We start from the raw sequence: 15,706 nt of genomic DNA on the forward strand, positions 1-15,706 counted from the left end.
TCACAGCTTCCTTAGGGAGAATAAATAGCTAAATTCAATCCAAAAGCAACACTCACCCTGGGTGCTCATCCATGGGACTAGTCATGGTCACACCTGGGTTAGCACACATATCATGAATGTGGAAAAAGTATAAGCTCCATCAGTTTTAATTTTTTTTTTTGGGGGGGTCTTTTTAGACCTTCCTGTAGCCCTAGCTGGCCTGGAATTCACTATGTAGACCAGGCTGTTCCAACTCTCCCTGGGAGTGGTGGGATTAAAGGTGTGCACTCTGCTTAGTTATTTTTTTAATACTTTTATTTTATGTGTATGCGTGTATTGCCTGCATGTAGGTACATGCACCCATGTCGTGCAGTGCCTTTGGAGGACAGAAGAGGCTGTTGGATCCCCTGGAACTGGAGCTACAGGCAGTTGTTAGATGCCATGTGGATGCTGGGATTCGAACCTGGGTCTTCTGCAAGAAAAACCAGTGCTCCTAACTACTGAGCCATCTCTCCAGCGCCCACTCTGCTTAGTTTTAATCTATATGTAATCCCATCAACCCACACCTCCTCTCAGCTTGAAGTAAAGCCCTCAACAGACCCCTGTGTCCTAACAAGAGTGCCAGAAAGTATTCTTGTTTCAGGGCAAGTTACAGGCCAAGACAGTTAAGCCCAAACTCATGTTGCAACTTTATTTGCTACCCCTATGGTAGATCTGTACAGTGTAGATAGAAGGGGAACCCCATCAGTGGTGTAGAGAGCCTGTATGCAGGACCTGACCACCAACAAAGGTTACAGGGAGCTGCAGAGGCTGGCAACCACAAGGACACCAAAGGCTGTCTCTTCCAAGTCTCACCAAGCACCTAGAGCAGGTTCCACAGCCCCAAGAGCCCAACAGTACAAATTCCCAGAGCTATCAAGGAGTTCCAAAGGTCCTCTCCTACAAGGCCTACAGTGCAAGGGTGTCTTTGATAAGTCTACGCATGGTGGTAGTGACTGAGGTGCCCAGGGCATCAGTGATCTGAAAGGAGATCTTGTAGAGGTAGGGCTGCACATCCCGCAAGCTTGTGTCAAACACATTGTCCACCTCGGATTGCGTGGGCATCTTGGGCAGGTACTCGTGCCGGTTCATCACCTCCACAATGTTGATGATCTTCTCACAGAGCTTCTCGCCCACCTTCTCCCGGCAGATCTGCCGCTCCTGCTCTGTGGCCAGAGCTACCACGTGTACTTTGACTGTCCACACCTCCCAAGGGATACACTCATCTGAGAAAGGCCAGCGAGACTTCTTCTTCTGATAAAACTCCAAGGATATCTGGCCCAGTCCATCACCACCTGAGTTCCGCAGTGCATCCTGGGGAAGGAGTAACAAATGAGCGGATCACAGCCTTTGAAGCATGCAATTATTCTGTGAGGCCTGCTTCCCATGGCTGGGAAATTACACTCTCTACCACTATCATTCTTTTAGATAAGGCAGGGAATGAAACCCAAAGTGGGTAAAAGATCTGTGTGAGGTGACACTGCAAACCACCAGCCTAAAACTGGTTCAAGCAAACTAACACCCAACTCCAGCTTTGTTAAGAAGGGCGTTGCTAACTATCAAGTTTGAGCTGTGGTACAGACACATGTGCATGTATGTACACACACATACATAATAAACAAGTAAATAAAAGTGGTATTGTGTTATAGCCAGGTAGTATACACCTATAATCCCAGCACTGGGGAAGGAGGCTGAGGCAGGAAAATGGGGAGTTCAAGCTCTGCCTGGGTTACACAGCAAGGTCAAAGCCAGCCTAGGCTACAAATTGAGACCCTGACATTTTTCAGTTTGCTTTTTTTTAAACTTATTTTTATTTTATGTGTATGAGTATTATACCTGCATGTATGTAAATGCACCTGTGTCATGTGGTGTCCTCAGAGTATAGAAAAGGGCACTGGAACTAGAACTACTCTTGGAACTGGAGTGACAGACGATTGTCAGTCACCATGTGGGTGCTGGGAATCAAACCTGGTCCTTTGCAAGAGCAGCCAGTGCTCTTAACCACTGAGCCATCTCCCCAGTCCCAAGACCCTGACTTTTACTTTTTTTTTTCAGAGCTGAGGACCGAACCCAGGGCCTTGCTCTTGCTAGGCTAAATCCCCAACCCCACGACCCTGACTTTTAAAAAATAAAAATAAGCCAGGCATGGTGGCTTACGCCTTTAATCCCAGCACTCGGGAGGCAGAGGCAGGCGGATCTCTGTGAGTTCAAGGCCAGCCTGGTCTACATAGTGAGTTCCAGGACAGCTGGGGCTACAGGGAGACCTGTCTCAAAAACACCAAAAAAATATAAAATAAAATAAAAATAAAGGCAGTGTGTGGGAGGGGTAAGGAGAGGCTAAAGAGATGATTTAGTGGTTAAGAGCACTGGCTGCTCTTGCAGAATACCCAGGTTCAATTCCCAGCACCCACATGGCGGCTAACAACTGTCTGTTAACTCTAGTTTCAAGGGATCTGACACCCTCTTCTGGCCTCTACAGGCACTGCATGCACGGGTAACAACATGCAGCAAAACACGCACATAAAATAAAAGCAATTTTTTTTAAAATGAGGACTAATGTTTAAAACTTACTGTGGTCCAGAGGCATTTACTCTGGTGTGAGGAACTTTACCAGTTCCTCTGAACAACCTCAGGAGGCAGGCAGATTATCTTCATTTTACGGAGGCAAAATGAGGCTCATGGAAGAACGATCTTATGGGCTGTGGAAATAGCTTAGTAAAGTGCTTGAGTTTGACCCCCAGAAACCACATAAAAATGCTGGGTATGGTGGCGGATACTTATAATCCTAGTGCTGGGGAGACAGGGACAAGAGGATCCCTGGGGCTCAGTGGTCGGCTAGTCTAGCCTAATTTATGAGTTCCAGGCCAATGAGAGACCCTGTCTCAAAGGATGACACCCAAGGCTATCTTCTAATCTCCACATACATGTACAGAAACACACACATCTACACCTACACACATTTTTTAAATTATTTTTTAATTAAAAAAAATTTTTATTAATTTTATGTGTATGTATTGCCTGCATGTAGGTAAGTGCCCCATGTTCTGCAATGCCCGAGAGGACAGAAGAGGCCATTGGATCCCCTGAACTGGAGTTACAGACGGTTTGTAGCCACCATGTGGGTGCTGGGAATTGAACCCAGGTCCTCTGCAAGAGCAATCAGTGCTCTCAACCATTGAGCCATCTCTCCAGTCCCCACATAGACAATTTTTAAAAAAATCATTTGCCAGGGCTTGAATGTAGGCAATGCATTCATACACATAAAATAAAAATGATAAAATATTTTAAAAAATCATAGCCAGGTGTGGTGGCACAAGCCTTTAATCCCAGCACTCAGGAGGCAGAGGCAGACAGACTCACAGACTCTGTGAGTTCAAAGCTCACCTGGTCTACATAGTGAGTTCCAGGCCAGATAGAGTTACCAGGAGACCCTGTCTCAAAAAGACCAAAAAAAAAAATCATTTGCCAGTGCCACATACCAGGTTGTCCAAACATTCTTTCATTTCACCTTCATATTAAGGGCCTCCTCTTTCTACAACCCCACTCTTGGGTCCCTAACCTCAAAACATTCCCCAGGGGCTGGAGACACAGCACAACATTTCAGAAACGCTTGCTGTTCTTCTTAAGAACCAGGTTTGGAACCCGGCACCCACACCATGCAGCTCACAACTGCCTGCAACTCCAATTCCATGGGATTCCATGCTGTCTTCTGGCCTCTGCAGACACTGCACAGATATGGCACACACTGACACAAACAAACACACAAATTCTCCAACACCTCCCCAGATAAATCCTATTTGCTTTTCCTACCTCCACTTCATGACAACCCAAACTCAGTTTCTTTTTTTAAAAAAAGCCGGAGGAGTGACTGTGAATTCTTAGAAAGGCCCGCTTAGAAATGCGGAATGCAAGGGACAGCGTAAGGGAAGTGAAGGACAAACCAGACCTGACAGCTTGTTTGTTCTCCTCTGAGAAGCACACGGAATGGAACGAACCACCCAATAATTCCACCTATCCTGCCCTATGGGCTATTCCTCCAGGCTGGGCTGGGCCACTGAGCACCTCTCTATCCAAGTTAGTGTCAACCAGAGGGTAAAGATGCCCCAGGTGGGTACAGTTACTCCTCCAAAGACAAACGGGTCACACAACCCTAACTGATGATGACAATGGCTTAGTCATTCTATTAATGCTTACTACTAGACTCTGTTCTAAACACTGGGTACATCTTGATCATTTAATCCTTGTGGTACACAAACTCAATGAGGCAGGTAGGATTTTCGCTCCAAGTTCACCTAAAATAAAGTCAACTACCCAAGGTCAGACTTGTTTGTAACCACTTTTCACTACGAACAGTACTGCTGTTTCAGAGTGACTAGACAAGCGTACAAGGAGAAGGTGAGGGTGCAGTGCCGTGGCCTAAGAGGACATCGCCACATGACACTAGGCACCCCGCAATGAGCACACAGCACCCAGGAGTAGACAGGCTCAGGGAACAGACGAATAAGGGAGGTGGGCTGAGACACAACTTCTCTTTCATACTTCAAAATTTTAAAGTGCCCAGTCATTGAAAAAATGAAACCCTGTGACTTCTCAAAAAAGACAAAATTAAAAGCCACATTGCCAGAGAGGGAGGGACAGGAAAATGCAGGAGAAAAAAGACAAAATATCTCATCTTCTCTCACATGTGGAATCTAGATTAAAAGGGGAGGGGGTTATTGTATGAAAGGGAGGACATCATTTGGGAAGGAAAGAGCAGCAAGAGGAGATATAAGAGCAAGGTACAAAGATATATATATATGAAAATGTCATAACGAAACCCATTATTTTTTACATTAAAAAATAATTAAAAACCCATATTGGCATTCCCACCACCAGAGGTGACCAAAGGAAAGAGCAGCAAGAGGAGATATAAGAGCAAGGTACAAAGATATATATATGAAAATGTCATAACGAAACCCATTATTTTTTACATTAAAAAATAATTAAAAACCCATATTGGCATTCCCACCACCAGAGGTGACCAACATGAGCAAGCCTGGTGTGTCTGTTACCCATCTCTCTGCCCACACAGGCATGTACAAGCACAGGTCACAGCGCCCAAAGGGACTCCACATTTGGGTAGAAGCCGCTAAGTCAAGCGCTCTTCTCTCTCAGGGGGTTTCAGATAGGAAAAGCCCAGACTTCAAGAGGAAGAGATGCAAAAGCACAGAGGAGCACTAGGCAGTACCAGACTCTATTAGCTGTGAAGCAGTGACCGTCCCCAGGGGCCTCACTGCTTATGCAGGGGCTGGTGGGTTTCCAACTCACCCTTCCTCCTAGGGACTTATAGGAACAGCCAACCCCCATCAAAGACACAGAGCTCACCTCTCTGGAGGAGTGTTCAATCACCGCTTCCTTAGAGCTTTAAAGATCTGACCCCTGCCCTTTGGAAGAATAAACTGGTCTACCACACAGCCAGGGTGGAGGGACACATATTCCAGGCCTGAAAACTATCAACTGGGCTATTCACCTACCTTGAATTCCCCAACAACCTTGCGTAGGGCCCGGTCCAGCTCCTCAGAGGAGACACGAACATAGGTGAAATCAATAAAGTCACAGTCGACATCCTGGATGCCCACAGTGCCAATGGAGTAAGTGCCTTCCTTCTTGTAGTGGAACTTGCCTGTGCTGCGGTGCAGAAGCACTGTGTGAAGCACAGCCAGCATGGCCTCCTCCACCTGCCGCCCCTCCACTGACACCTCCAGCACCTCAGAGCGACAGTTCATCTTGCAGCCAGGGCTGGAGACAAGGCCTACAAGGAGAGCCAGGTCAGGTCATCTACAAGGTCCTGTCTACTTCCTGCACAACTGGGTTTAGCCCCTGCCTCCACTAGCCCTTCTCTGCATTTTAACAGCACGTTTTATGAGACTCACAGACCCTTGAGATCAGCAAGGGACAGAGCCTCAAGATTACCAGTCCAAGCACAAATGGAGGCTTGCTTCCCATTTATGGCATTCAGTTTAGCCAAGACTCACTGTACCACACTTGGCCGGAACCACCAAGAAAAGACAAGTACAGCTCTGGCCCTGGGAGCTTTGGGACTGCAGAAAGGCAGACGGGGGAATAGTTTCACAGAAGCAAGAACACCAAGTGGGAGTACAGAAAGACTGGAGATTTCCTGTGACCTTAATGACCTCATTAAGGCATCTGACCTCTGCCAGAGGGCAACATCACACTGTACTCCTGTACCAACCTCAAACCCCTGCATCAGAAAGTTAGTTCTGGCTGAAGAACACACAACTACTCCCGACTACTTTGATGTCAAAAACCAATCTGAAAAGTTAACAAAAGCTAGGAAGGCTGGGCTAAAACTCAAGTGACAGGGCTGGAGAAATGGCTCAATGGTTAAGAGCACTGGATGCTCTTGCAGAGGACCCAGGTTCGATTCCCAGAACCCACTAGCAGCTAACAACCATCTGTAACTCCAGTTCCAGGGGAATCGGACGCCCTCTTGTGACTCTGTAGGCACTGCACAACACAGGTGTGCCTACCTACATGCAGGCAATATACTCATAAAGATAAATAAAACCCAAATGACACACATACAAAATCTGCACATTTCCAGAGCCATCTAGACTCAGTGTAAAAATACACACATTTAATATAGTAAAGCTGGGCACTGAGACCAACCAGAAGTGCAACAAGCTATGGGGCGCTCAAGTATGGAGTGTGGGAGTGTTTGTGTCCAATAGTCCTGGGTTTTGATACCCAAAACCAGCCATCCTACCTTTTTAGGTTTATTTATTTATATTTTATGTGCATGAATGTTCTGCCTGCAAATATATAAGTGCACCATGTCATGCAGTACCCATGGAGGCCAGAAGAGAATGTTGGATCCTCTGAATGAGCAGTTACTGCTCTTAAGTGCTGAGCTCTCTCTCCAGTCCAAGGTTTTTTTGGGTTTTTTAAGAGACAAGGTCTGTTTCCCAGGCTTCAACTCCTAGACTCAAGTCTTTGAGTCTTTTCCTGGACTTTCTGCCTCCACCTCCTAGGTATCTGGGACTATCAACATTGAGCCTGGCTCTCCTATACCTTGCTGTGAGCTATGGTTTGGATCTTTTTTTAAAAAAAAAAAAAATCACTGCCAGGCGTGATGGCGCACGCCTTTAATCCCAGCACTTGGGAGGCAGAGGCAGGCAGATCTCTGTGAGTTCAAGGCCAGCCTGGTCTACTTAGTGAGTTCCAGGACAGCTGGGGCTATAGGGATACCCTGTCTCAAAAAGACCAAAAAAAAACAAAACAAAACAAAAATCATTGTTTTGGGGGCTGGAGAGATGGCTCAGTGGTTAAAAGCACTGACTGCTCTTGCAGAGGACCCGGGTTCGATTCCCAGCACCCACATGGTGGCTACAAACCATCCTTAACTCCAGTTTCAGGGGAATCCAAAGCCCTCTTCTGACCTCCACGGCACTGCATGACATGGGTGCACTCACATACATGCAGGCAATACACTTGTACACATAAAATATTTAAAGCCAGGCATGGTGGCATACGCCTTTAATCCCAGCATTTGGGAGGCAGAGGCAGGCAGATCTCTGTGAGTTCAAGGTCAGCCTGGTCTACATAGTGAGTTCCAGGACAGCTGGGGCTACAGGGAGACCCTGTCTCAAAAAGACCAAAAAAAAAGAAAAAAAAAATCATTTTATTCCTGTGTGTGTGTGTGTGTGTGTGTATATATGCACACTTGTCTATGTGTCATGTACTCACAGAGGCCAGAAGAGGGCATCAGATTCCCTGGAACTGGCGTTACAGGCACTTGTGAGCCACCTGATGGTGGGTACTGGGAACCAAATCTAGGTCCTCTGCAAGAGCAGTAAGTACACTTAACCACTGAGCCACCTCTCCAGTTCCAGGTTAGATCAGAGGCCAGGCATGGTAGCACATGCCTTTGATCCCAGTGCTCAGAGGCAGAGGCTGGCAGATCTCTTGAGTTCAAGGTCAGCCTGGTCTACATAATGAGTTCCAGGCCAGCTAAGGCTACAGGGAGACCCCGTCTTAAAAAAAAAAAAAAAAAAAAAAAAAAAAGTTAGATTAGGCCAGGTGTGGTGACATACACCTTAATCCTAGTACTCAGGCAGGTGGATCTCTGCTCTGTTTCCTGGCTGCCATAAAGTGAACAGAGTTTTAGCTCTACCATGTCTCCCCAGCATAATGTCCTGTAACACCACAAGCCCCCAAACAAGGCCAACCAAATACAGACTGAAACCATAAACCAAAATAGTTTTCCTTCTTTTTAAGTTGCTTATCCCAGATACTTTGTCACAGGGACAGAAAGCTAATACCCTCTCAGACTTAAGCAAATCATTCAGCTTCTCAGCCTACTTTCTACCAGTAATGTGGGAGTGCAGCCAAGATTAAAGATAATACATAAAGCCAGGAGTGGTGGCACAAGCCAGAGGCATGTAGTTCTCTGTGAGATCAGGCCAACCTGGTCTATATAGTGAGTTGCAGACGAGCTGGGGTTACCAGAAACACAGAAAGACCCTGTCTCCAAAAAAGACAAAAAAAAAGATAACACATAAAATGCAGTGTATTGATTGAAAACAACTCAAAAGGCCAGGCAACCAGGATCAGAAGTCTAGCTCTACCAAGCTAATTATCACTTGGTGAGGCTAGATGAGGGGTGCAGCTCAGTGGTAGAGCCTGACATGTATATAGCCTTGGGTTCAACTTCCACACCCTAAAACAAAAGGGAGGCAGTAACAGTCTTAAAAGAATTGTCTCAAACACTGAGATGGGTAAACCACTTAAAGCAGTGCACATTCAGTAAACAGCCTCTGACATTCATTATTATACTGCTACTGCCCAGAAACAGTGCAGGGATACACTGGGGGTGGGGGAGAGGGGACACCTGAGAAGTAGAACTGAGTAAATATATGAGCCCACAGGAAATGGGAACACTCAAGTTTCATAGCTGTGTGCTCAATTTACAAACTTCCCTTGACAGATTAGTCACAACTCCTCACACAGATCATCTCAACTTTTCTTTGGTCTTTTTGACACAGGGTCTCTTTGTAGCCCCAGCTGACCTGGAACTCACTATGTAAGACCAGGCTGGCCTTGAACTCAGAGATCTGCCTTCCTCCAGAATGCTGAGATTAAAGGCATGCTACCACGCCCAGCTCATCTCACCTTTTGACAGGTCAATTATTTCTTCTGCTAAAGGAATCTGTATCTTGTCCTTCAAACACTGCCTTAGAACTAGAGAGCCTCCGCAGATGCTGCTCTTTCAGAGGACCCTCGATTCCCAGCACCGACATGAGGTGCCTCACAACTGCCTGTAACTCCAGCTCCAAGGGACCCAACACCCTTGTCTAGCTTGAGAGCACTTGCAACCACATACACAGACACGCACATACACATATTAAGTCTTTTTTTTTGTCTTTTTGAGACAGGGTCACCCTGTTGCCCCCCTGGCCTGGAACAATGTAGATCAGGCTGGCCTTGAACTCAAGAGATCTGACTGCCTCTGCCTCTGGAGTGCTGGGATTAAAGGTGTGCACCACCACACCCAGCTTTAATAATAAGACTTTAAAAAAAAAAAACTTCAGTTTTGATATCTGCTTTATTGGTGTTTTTATTTTTTAGTTTTTAATTTTTTTATTTATTTTTATTTTATATGTATGAGTGCCTGCATGTGTGTAAATGCACCCATGTCATGCAGTGCCTACAGAAGACAGAAGAGGGCGTCAAACCCCTCGAACTGGAGTTACAGACAGTTGTTAGCCACCATGTGCATGCTGGGATTCAAACCCAGGTTTTCTGTAATTAGCAGTCAGTACTCTTAACGGCTGAGACATGTCTCCAGCCCCTTTTGTCTTTTGAGACAGGCCTTCATCCAGGAGGGACTCCAACTCCTGCCTCGGCTTCCCAAATGTGCCTTTGAACAGTGTGCACTTCCCAAGTGTGCACACTTCCAAAGTGTGCTCTACTCTGAACACAAGGCAACCGTGTGTGGACTGCTCAGACATCAGACTAGCTGTCTTCTCACCTGGCCATCAGTTCAGGCATACCTACACCATCAGGTTTCTTCTTGCCTTTCCTACTAGACACGGTTCCTGGATGAAAGGAACTACACTTTATCCATCACTATAAACTAGCACCCGTTAGCCACTCAAGGCTTAAATCCTAACCCTGAAATCCAGGTGCATCCATGGGTTCGTTTCACTTGGATCAAAGACTCCAAGGCTTTCTTGCCCATTTCTATGGTCTGTGTTAACTCCATCCTGCAGTTCTCCACCTAGAGATTCCAGCTCTAATCCAACCCTTTCTTCCACTTCTCCCTCCAACGAGCCGTACATGTCCCAGGCTAGTCCCTCTGCGTCCCTCTGATTGAGGGACCCACCCCTCCTTCCAGCACCGCCACCTTCCCACACCGGCTGTATTTGGCTTGTCCACACACATTGCTAGAGTGCAGGGAAGAAGCTCGTCCCTCAGGCCCCTCTTAGGTACCCGCTGGAGTCAGGCTGGCCGAGGAAACCCCACTGTCTCCCCAGCTTACGCGTAGAGGCTGAAGCGCGGGTCGTTCAGACTGGGATCTCCCGGCCTCCAATGCTCCTCCCTCAGGAAGTCTGCGCACTGACGCTGGGTCTTCCCGGACAGACTAAAGGCAAAAACAAGTTACTGGGCTCCACACAAAATTCCGCCGGGACACAGAGTCGCTGCCTGCGAAGCTCAGCCGTCCGGGGAGTCGGGACGCGTCGCTCCTCCCTCAGGAGCCGCGCACACGGTTAGGACAGTCCTCTCCCTCCTAGAACGCGCATCCGCCGCCGGCCAGCTACATCAACGACCTCCCGCCAGGCCAGCAACCCCAAGGCCAGGGCGGAGCGGAGACCGGAAACACCGCGGGGCTGGGAGGGCGGCACCGGAAGGAACCATCCGCAACAGCAGCGGGGGCGACCCGGTTCCGCCCCGCCCGACACCCTTGCAGCCGCGCACCGCGTCGGGAAACTCGCCCAAGCCACACCCGCCCACGTATTGCTCCGTAACTTGAGTGCTATTTTTTTCTGATTGTTCTTCGGACTGTAAGACTTGAGAAGAAAGATTCCTTCTCACTTGGATCAGTCCACTCACTCCCACCGGCGAGATTGTTGTTGTTTCGCTTGGGACAACTCACTTCCGCCATAGAGACGAGAGGGAAAGGGACCAGATGTGCTCTCTGTTGCCTCTCGTGGGTGAGAGGACTCACCGGCGCTGAGAGCTCTGAACTCGAACCCAAGATGAAAGGCCGAACATCTAGAAAGGGTCCTGGAGCTGAGTGCACGGCCGTGTGCTGCACGACGCTGAGTGGATTTCAAAACTTGAGCTGGCCCAGCGTGCGTAACAGGGCACTGATCTTGGACCCACACAAAGATTCTGGAAAAAGGGTCTTTATCTCCATACAGGAGGACCACCTGAAGCTCTACTGTGACCGAGCGGGTGACGGTTCCTGTAAGTCTTAACAGCTCTGCTGTTGCTCCTCTGACATCACTTACCCATTCTGAATTCCTTTATAAACAGGGACCTGCTGCAAAATCACAAGAGATAGCTCATGTGAAAGACCTTTGTGATCTAGGTGTTCTGTGATTACGAATGCGTTGTTCGTGCTGTGTAACTTCTTGAAGTATGTTTAGTTGTCTGTTGATAAGCACAGGACTTTGTCAGTTTCTATTAGTGTTTACACAGCTTGCATGTCCTCACCTCCAATAGGGGGCACTCTTGAGTTGTTTACGTGAGGATTAAAGATGCTTGTTTGCCAAACACACCATCATCTCCTAAAGCAATAATGAGTACCTATCAGTCCTACAAAGTGGATGAGAAGTTGACAATGAGACTTAAGTAACTTACTCGAGGTCACTGAGTAAATGGTAGAGTCTGGGATTCAAAAGCAGTGCCCCTTACCTCTACAAAAGCTCCCTAACTTCTCCAACAGAACCCTCCCCACACACTACAATTCTCCAGTACACGCCACCCACCAGGATTGCACCGATAAATGTATAGCACCCACTGCCTGGTAGGGAACTCCTTTGATTTGTGGAATCTTTGCCAATTTTCTACCATGCCAATTTCAAATCATAGGACACCACTAAATTGAGTCTGAAATCAATGGAACACTTTTTAATATAAATTAGTTTTTTAAAGATTTATTTATTTTTATTTTTTGTATGAGAGTTTGCCTGTGCCACATGCATGCCTGGTACCAGTGGAGTTCAAAAACTTTGGATCCCCTGGTACTGGAGTTACAGAGGTTGTGAGCAACCATGTAGGTGCTGAAAACCAAACTCCACAAGAGGAACAAATGCTCTTTACCGCTGAGCATCTCTCCATTGGATGATCACATTGATCTTCGGAAGGATTCCCAGTGTCAGAAAAGCACACCACTGTCACCTGCTCCACCCTATAGGCTCCCCTCTCACCTGTTCTTCCTAACCTGGCTGCATAACTCTTCCCTCTCTCTGTCCTTGCCCCCCTCATTCACCCCTGTCCCTCCCACCCCCCTGCCATGGCACTGCTCTTGTTCAGTCCTTGCCTCTGTCCCAGAGTGATGAAGGAGGGCAAAAGAGAAAGAAAAAGTCATTAGCCTTGCACTTCAGCAAGTCTTCTGGAGCCTACATCAACCCAGGGGGCCATCAGAGAAAATACTAGGAGGGAAAATGGGTAAAAAGCTGAAGGATTGGGCCAATGCAGGGGAAGGAACCAGGGCTATCCCTAGAGTTAGCCAATGAGTGAGGTGGGTGACTGACCTCTACCTAACTCACTAACCCATGGTCTCAACCCCCCACGTGTGTGTGTGTGTGTGCACGCGTGTGTGCATGTTGGGGACTGAACCTAGGCTCCTGTGCATTCTAGGTGAGTTCTCTACCACTGAGCTCCAAGGTACATCCCTAGCCCACACTCTGTCTCAGGCCCTTTGCTGCCACTCTCCTGAAGACACTATTCAGCCTTGGTAGCCACCATACTGCTACTCCACAGGCCCTGCAGTGCTGGCTTCTCAACAACTCTACCTCTCAAGCTAGGGGGAAAAAAAGAAAACACTCCCTAGCCCTAGTTTACAAATGATGAAACTGAGGCTCAGTGGTGTGCACTGGTTTTCTGTGATGATTAATTGTAATGTGTCAACTTCAACTTGACGGGGATACAAAGCACTCAGGCATTTGGTCAGTTTGACTATTTGAAACTGATAGAGTGAGTAAAGTAGATGGCCCTCCCCAGTGTGGTGAGCCTCATCCAATCAGGTAAAGGCTTGATAAAACACAAAAACTCAGGGGCTGGAGAGATGGCTCAGCAGTTAAGAACACTGGTTGTTCTTGCAGAAGACCCGGGTTCAAATCCCAGCACCCACATGGCAGCTAACAACTGTCCGTAACCCTAGTCCCAGGGCATCCGAAAGTCTCCTCTGACCTCCGCAGGCATTGCACAACACAGGTGCACTTACCTACATCCAGGCAATACATGAATACACATAAAATAAAAATAATAAAATTGTTTTTAACAGTTAAAAAAAAAAACAAAAACTCACTCTCCTGTAAAGGAAACTCTTTACTTACTGTTTTAGAGCTGAGACGTGAGTCCTTCTTGTTCTGAGTCTCCATACTGCAGCACTCAGACTGAAACTAAAACCTTGACTCTCTTGGCTCTAGTTGCTGACATCAGATTTTGGGCCATCTCTAATGGTGTTGACTATTTTTTATGATAAATACCTACCCCTCTTGGGTCTGGAGAGATGGCTTAGCAGTTAAGAATATTAACTGTTCTTGCAGAGGACCAAGGTTTGGTTCCCAGCACCCACATGGTGGCTAACAACCATCTATAACTCCAGTTCCAGGGGGCTCTGATGCCCTCTTCTGGCCTGCATGGGCATTGCACACATGTGGTATACTTACATGTATGTAGGCAAAACACTCGTACACATAAAAATAAATTTTTTTTCAAACCTACCCCCTCCCATGTGTGTGACTGTATCCATGTGTCCTATTGGGTCTGTGTCCCTGCAAACTAAGACACTTGCCAGGACCGCAGAACTGGCCATTCCTCACTCTACCAGTGTTTTTACTCACTTTGTTGTTCTTGTTGTAGCTATTGTTTTTGTGGTTTTGAGGAAGCATTTTTCCAAGGCTGCCTGGAACTATTGAACTTCCTGCCTCAGCTTCATGAGTGCTGGAATGAAGCCCTGAACCAAGCCTGTCTTCTTTCTAACACTCTTCTCCCTGCTCCAGAACTCATCTTCCCTGTTGAGCCTTTGTTGCCTGCCATTGAGGCTGAGTCCTCTCACCTCTTTGATTTCACATGCTGGCCAAGCCTTGGCTCCTCAGACCTCTCTGATTTCTTCAAAGGCAACTCAAACCTCAGATCCCATCCTTATATCTGAATAATCCAGTGTTGGCCAAATAAAATGGTACTTTGTGGCATGAATTCTCCCATCCTACGTCCTTACCCCTAATGATCAAGTTTTTTAGCCAGGACTAGCAGCACGTGACTATAACCCAGCTGTTCAAAACCAGCCTGGAGTATAGAATGAATCCAAGGCCAGCCTGGGTAAGTTAGGGAGACCTTGTCTCAAAATCAAATGTATACTAAAAAGAGGCCTGGGGACATAGTTCAGTGGTACAGCAATTACCTAATAGGCCTAGATTCACTCCCAGTACTTAAAAAAAAAAAAAGATGCAATTGTTCACACTACAAATATATAACTATCCACACATCAGACCCATGTAATTAATAACAAGCAGAACAAGGTGCATTTCTAGCCCTCTGGGAGCTCCAAGGTTTACAACAAAGATGAGCCAGGAGATGTACCTGGGTAAGAAACCCCAAGAAGTGATCTGAAAGAGATGACGGCAGGCTCTGTGCATCAAAAGTCCAGAGCCAGCCTGGGCTACAGAGTAAATATGAGGCCACCTGGATTACATGGCAAGAAAAGTCACACACACACACACACACACACACACACACACACACACAAGACCCAGGTGTGGTGGCCGAAGTCTTTAGTCAGCATTCAGGAGGCAGAGGTGGGAGGGTCTCTGTGAGGTCAAGGTCAGCCTGGTCTACATAGTAAGTTTCAGGTCAGCTGGGCTACAGGGAGGCTCAAGAAAAAACACACACACACACACACACACACACACACACACACACACATCAGCTGAGTTATGGGGCTGCAGGACCATAACTAAATAACTAAATAATAAACCACCAGAGTGAAGAGGTCAGAGGTCGAAAGTCCCATTCTCAGGGAGGTAGAAAGTGACTAGACACCAGCAGAAAAGCCAGGAGGCTGCAGAGGACTCAGGACAGCAACTTGAGGAGATGGGCAGGAGGAGGAGCTTCCAGGAAGCAAGGGAGCTACAGGGAACCCCTCTGGGAATGTTTTTCTGGAGAAGAAAGAGAAAAGACTGGCAGAAAGGGCTTGCTGAGGGCCAAGGGCAGAAATGGGGCTCTCAGACAGGACAGAAGGAACCAACTTCTCAGAGTCCAAACCTGGCAGCCAGGCTACTGACTAGGACACTCTCAGTCATGCATGCAGCAAAGGCCTATGACTGGACCTTCAAGGCCAACCCAAGACCTTAGAAGCAGGCAGCTAGCTTTGCCTGATGAATGTGGCCTCGGATGGCCCCACCTCATCCTGGGGTGTGCCCAGGGGGAGTGTTGAGGCCTGAAGCTGGCCCCGAAG

General features: G+C 47.3%; 1 protein-coding gene across 1 annotated transcript; it reads right to left on the reverse strand.

Moving 5' to 3' along the window:
* Window positions 1–644: 644 nt before the first annotated feature.
* On the reverse strand, window positions 645–11,515 carry Atg101 (autophagy related 101). Its single transcript, XM_008839995.3, has 3 exons — window positions 10,559–11,515; window positions 5,532–5,809; window positions 645–1,332 (listed from the first exon to the last, which is right to left on the reverse strand). The coding sequence occupies exons 2-3, from the start codon at window positions 5,781–5,783 to the stop codon at window positions 928–930; spliced, it is 657 nt and encodes a 218-aa protein (XP_008838217.1). The 5' UTR covers window positions 5,784–5,809; window positions 10,559–11,515; the 3' UTR covers window positions 645–927.
* Window positions 11,516–15,706: the final 4,191 nt, after the last annotated feature.

The sequence above is a fragment of the Nannospalax galili genome, unplaced genomic scaffold (assembly GCF_000622305.1).
Source record: "Nannospalax galili isolate Female #2095 unplaced genomic scaffold, S.galili_v1.0 scaffold979, whole genome shotgun sequence".
Classification (NCBI taxonomy): domain Eukaryota; kingdom Metazoa; phylum Chordata; class Mammalia; order Rodentia; family Spalacidae; genus Nannospalax; species Nannospalax galili.